Below are 6,050 nucleotides of genomic sequence, written 5' to 3'. Positions count from 1 at the left end.
AAAAAAAAAAAAAAAAAAAAAAAGAGAGAAAAAAAAAACCTCACGACTTCTTAATTCTACAGATTAACTCACATTTAGGATACAATTTTGATGTATCTAAAATGTTCAACAAATTGTTTCTCAGATTAAATCCATTCATAGTTTTATTATCTTTATAGACGATTAATTTATTTTTTAAAATGCCCTTTTTATTCTTAATATCAGTCCTATTATTCAAACTTCCATTTTTCTTTTCCTCCTTACTTTTTTCAGATAATTTACTTTCATATATTCTTTGCAATGATTTTTTTTCAACATCATCAATATTATACACCTTCTTATCTTTTCCTTTAATCGCAGTAGGATAATTAAAATTTTTTTTGTTTAGAATCCAAGTATATAATATATTTCCATAATTCTTATAAGCATCAATCGGTTTCTCTTTTTTCATAGGGCAAGTAAACATATCATTGTTCTTACAAGTCTTCATATCAAAAACATCTTGTAATTTAATATGTATTTTGTTTTTCTCTTTTATCTTTTTTCCATTTTGCATACCATCCTTTACACAAATATCCTCTTCCTTCTTTCTTATTCTATTATGTATAGAATATATATTCTTATCACATGAGATTCCTTTTATTTTCTTTATCTTATTGTCTTTCATCTTACCTTTTATGTTCTTATTTATACACTTGTTATTATATAACCTTTCAACAGATTTATTACCATATAAATCATACCCTTTACAAAGAACAGATGATTTCTCCTTTTTTTCTTTCAACACATGATCTTTTATACGTTCATCCTTTATTAACATATAATTTGTATATTCATCCTTGTCGTTCTGAAAAAATGTACTACACCTAGGGTCAACATCTTTCAATTCCTCATAATATTTATCTCTGAAGGAAAATGTTATAGTTTCCTTTTTAGGTTCTAATTTTTTCTCGGACTCTACAAAATTTATATGATTATATGAATCTGGCTTGTCATAATGGTATATTCTATCTTTATTTATAAGAGCTGAAAAAGTTGAGGCGGCACATGTATCAGTACTATTATCATATAAAAAACTCTTCACATTATTACTATGAATATGAATATTACTATCATTATATTTATCACCATCTTTTACATATCCATTATACTTACACTCATTATATCTTACTCTCATTTTATCATAATTACATTGTGATATCTTTATTTTCTCCTTATCTTCCTTATTTTCCACACACCCTATCACGACATCATCCTTCAAGTTCGATAATAATTTTATTCCTTCTTCTATATTCTCTTTTTTCTTTATAGTCATATTATTTATGTAATCATCTTCCTCATATGTACATGTCCTATCACTCAATTTTACTACAATTTTATCAACTATATTATTTTCATTCCGTACATTCTTTATTTCATTTTCCTCATGTGGTATGCATTCTTTATAAAGAATTTTACTTTTCTTTATACTTCCTTTCAATGGAATATCTTCCTTTTCAATTTTCATATTATGATTACTTTCTTCTCCCACTATAGTGTCATTATAATTTTCTTCTTCAACTTTGGAATCATATAATATATTTTCTTCATCCCTACATTTCATTTGGTGCTTGCGTTTTTCCACATGACGTTTCTTTTGACCATCATATATACCTACATGAATATTTTCATTATTATTTTTAATATTATCATAAATATCGTTCCCTTTTATATCATCATATATATTGTTCCCTTTTATATCATCATATATATCGTTCCCTTTTATATCATCATAAATATAACCTTTAACCTCACTAAAGTATACACCCATATCTTCATTTTTGTTGTCATAAAATAACAAATTATTCAATGAATTATCTATTTCAGAATTGTGCTTATTTATACTCTTGTATAAATTTTCTATATCCCCCTCCCCTGGATTATTTTCATTTATTTGGATTTCCTTAGGGGAGGGATTTATTAGTTTAAATATTTTTCATCAACCCTTTTTCTATTCATAGGTACCATATCTGATGGTTCATTTATATTTTTCTCATCAAATATATGAGAATAAATCATCTCATTGTTATTATAATTATTACAATCATTAATTTTACTCGTCTTATTATAAATATATTTATCCATACCATTTATATGATCCTTCTTATTATGTTTATTACTACCTCCTATTGTATTCCCATCAGATATACTCAACGCATTTACATACGTATTAGGTGATACAAAGGCATCTGTTTTTTCAATATTATTACGACATATACCTTTAATTCCAACATTGTTATCATTACACATTTTGTTATTTACCTCACTTAATAGCATATCTAAATTATTTTTATTATCTATATCTCCCTTCTTTTTATTCTCCTCATTTAAAATATCTAATAATTCTTTCTTTTGTATATTTAATAAGTTATCATTAGATATTTTAATCAATTCATTCACGTCAGATTTATTTCTTCTATCCATCACATATTCTTCCATGTGTAGGTTTCTATGCATCGAAGCTGTATTATTCATATTATAATTTACCTTATCATTAATATCGCCACTTCTAAACCCTTTAAATGTATTACCCTTATAGTTTTCTTTTAACTTATGATTTCTCTCTAAATGTATATATGATGGACTAGTTACAGCAGAAACACCGTTTTCAAAATTAAAGTACTCAACAGCAGAATTGTTATTATTACTAATATTATTATTATTACTTATATTATTATTATTATTATTACTTATATTATTATTCATATTATTATTCATATTATTATTCATATTATTATTCATATTATTATTCATATTATTATTCATATTATTATTCGTATTATTATTCATATTATTATTCATATTATTATTCATATTATTATTCTTATTATTTTCCAAACATATTCCTCCCAACTTACCTTCTTGAATCAAACCATTCTTCTCCGTAACAACATCATTATTCATCTTATTCGTCATGTTTTTATAAGACCCATCCAAGAAAACCAGGTTTCCAAATATATCATTTTTTATATTACTATATAAACTTCTTGTATTTACATCCAAATGCCTGATAGAATATTTTCCCATATTACCAAAAGAACTATCCACATTATTATAATTCTTGTTCTCAACCAGCGATTTTGTCCATGGAATCATGCTGTACATATTCTTCTCATACACCCCTCCAACATCTTGTACATCTATCCTATTTAGATTTATATTAGATATAGGATTTTGATCTATTATGATAGGCTCAGATATTAGTGATATACCATTATTAATACCAGTATTAATTTGGCTATACAAATTTGTATTTTTAATTTGGCTAGATAAATTTCCTTTTAATACATTTACATCAGGTGTTATATAAGATATTTGATTTGAATTATGACCACTAATCATATCTGGAATGGATAATTGTGAATGTATTATTGAAGATAAAGCTTGCTTTGGAGCACTTATAAATGGTGATGATACTCCTGATGAACTTATTTGGGATGGTAGTATTTGTACTTTACATTTAGGTATATCACCAAATAATGGATAATATCCTTTTTGTCTCAATCCCATATTTTGACTTTCATAGATATTACTATTATTAATACCTCTAGATATATATATTTGATTTTTATTTGGGATAATATTATTCCTGTTGTAAATATTTGTAGAATATTTGTCTTTATACATATTAGGTAGACACTTACCTTCTACCATTTTGACTTCTGGCCTATCTTTTAAAAACGTAGATGAATTATCAGGTACACATACATTTATAGGATTACTTATTTCCCTTTTTGTTTCCATATCCTGATTTGCATCCATTTTGTTATATTCATATATGGTTGGTTTATTTAACTCTTTTGTATTATAATTTTTTATAATGCTTGATATATTCGTATCATTCGTAATATCCTTTTTTATCTCATTTAATGTTTTAATAGGGAAATATTTAATATTTAACGAATTTTTATATTGATCCATTTTTAAATTTGAATTATTTTTTATCTTTTTCTTAATACCTTTTTTTTTTTTTTTCTTTTTTCTACTTTTGCTTATATTATCATCATTTATATTTTCATTTGATAAGCAACATTCCTCATTTTCAATTATATTAGTAATATATTTATCTCCTTCAATTTGTTTATTCAACTTTTTTTTTTTGGAATTTTTTTTTTTTTTCTTATCTGATATATCTCCGCAATCTATATTAATAGAACATTTCTCATTCTTTAATAAATAATTTTCGTTATTTTTTTCTTTAAAATCATTATATATATGATTAATTTTTTTTTTACTAGTTAACATAAGAGGAACTTGATTTAAAAAAATTTTCCCCTTTATTTCTTTATCACAATGTTTATAATCCTTTTGTGCATTTTTTTTATTTTCTATATTTTTCTTAGTGCAAATTTTATTTCCAAGTTTATTGTTGTTATCTCTTTTTGTAAACATACATTTTGTTTTATTATTATATTCGACAGAAATATTTTTGTCTATATTATTTTTTGTAAAATTTTCATCTACCTTACCATTTTGATGAAAATTCGGAAATTTATTTTTATACGAATCTGTAATCAATTCCACATTGTTCATTTCTTCCTTTTTCTCATTTTTACAATCCCTTTGCTTCTCATCAAAAAAATCGGAATAATCATATGTACCTTCATCTGCACTTTCTTTAAAATTATCTAAATTTTTTTGTGCTTTATAATTCCCATCCGTTTGCATAGTGCTTTCATCATAATTACTATTTGTATAAGTGTCATTATATGTTTTGCATAATTCTGTTGAAAGATCAGGAAAATCACTTTCTTCTTTATAATTACCAAATGTTGGGACTTTTTTAATATCTTTATGAGGACACTCTTTCATGGATAAATTAATATTATTATTACTCTTCCTATTATTATTATTGTTATTATTATTAATAAATATTTCCTTCTTCATCTTTTTCTCCTTCATCGTTTTATTATTATTATTATTATTATTATTATAATTATTTATTTTGTTTTCTTGTTCGTCCATTTTTTTATTATTCGATAATTTACTGAACATTTTAGCAACATTAGGCTTGGAATATATAGGATGTTTTGATTTTACTATTGAACATATTGTAGGTAATTCATAATGATTTTTATAATCCTTGCCCCATAATAAAGGATTAGATTTATGAAGCGTTCCATATGACATACTACATATTCCATATTCTGAATTTATATTATGAGGTACATATTTTGCGTTTATATTAGAACCTGGTAAATGTAAAAGGGATCCGTTCTCTTCAAATTTATTATTTCTAAAATCTAATGGATTAAGACTCAAAGGATCAAATTCTTCACTTTGTGACTTTTTCGAAGTGTATGCTAAATTACTTTTTTTCTTCTTTCCATTATTTTTATTTTTCTTTTGTCGCTCTTTTTGTAAATAATTCTTATAATATGCTTTATTAGCTTCAGAATATACTTCCACCACATTTTTTATTTCTTTTTCAGACAACGGATTTATTTCGGTAACATTTCGCACAACCGTTCCTCTGTTCTTCGGTATTCTCCGAAGGGGAACTAATGGTTTTATAATTTCGCTTTGCGTTCTCATGGCGAACAACCCACAACATAAAATAAATAAATAAATAAATAAATATAAATATATGTATATATATATATATATATATAACAATGTAAAATAAAGACAATAATAAGTATAGAATAGTACATATAAATATATCAAATTATAAGTAAGACAAATATATTTTCTCAATACAAAGAAGGATAAATATTACAACTATAAACAAAATATATATAGTATAAAAATATTTGTGTGATTTCAATTTATATCAGTGTTTATATATATATATATATATATATATATAAAGAAAAAGAAGGAATAATCTATCTTATATTAATTTTTATAAAAATAATTTTAAAAACAATATATTCCTTCAAAACAGTTAATTATATATACATAGGAATAAATACCTTCCTATATAACAAATGAAAATTTTAAATATATTACACATCGTTTTATTATGTCTAACTGTGGTTTATACAATTATTTATTTATTTATTTATTTATTTATTTATTTTTTTTTTTTT

At 23.8% G+C, this 6,050-nt stretch overlaps 2 protein-coding genes across 2 annotated transcripts; both read right to left on the bottom strand.

The window, feature by feature from the left end:
* Nucleotides 1–40: 40 nt before the first annotated feature.
* On the bottom strand, nt 41–1,789 carry PRSY57_1470900 (hypothetical protein; the record flags this gene model as incomplete). Its single annotated transcript, XM_012910305.2, has 1 exon — nt 41–1,789. The coding sequence occupies one exon, from the start codon at nt 1,787–1,789 to the stop codon at nt 41–43; it is 1,749 nt and encodes a 582-aa protein (XP_012765759.2).
* Nucleotides 1,790–1,938: 149 nt separating this feature from the next.
* Nucleotides 1,939–5,553, bottom strand: PRSY57_1470800 (hypothetical protein; the record flags this gene model as incomplete). The annotated part of the gene is made up of 1 exon (XM_012910304.2): nt 1,939–5,553. The coding sequence occupies one exon, from the start codon at nt 5,551–5,553 to the stop codon at nt 1,939–1,941; it is 3,615 nt and encodes a 1,204-aa protein (XP_012765758.2).
* Nucleotides 5,554–6,050: the final 497 nt, after the last annotated feature.

Source organism: Plasmodium reichenowi, chromosome 14, assembly GCF_001601855.1.
Source record: "Plasmodium reichenowi strain SY57 chromosome 14, whole genome shotgun sequence".
Lineage (NCBI taxonomy): Eukaryota > Apicomplexa > Aconoidasida > Haemosporida > Plasmodiidae > Plasmodium > Plasmodium reichenowi.
The sequence above is the reverse complement of the archived record's forward strand: the minus strand, read 5'-3'. Positions and strand labels throughout refer to the sequence as shown.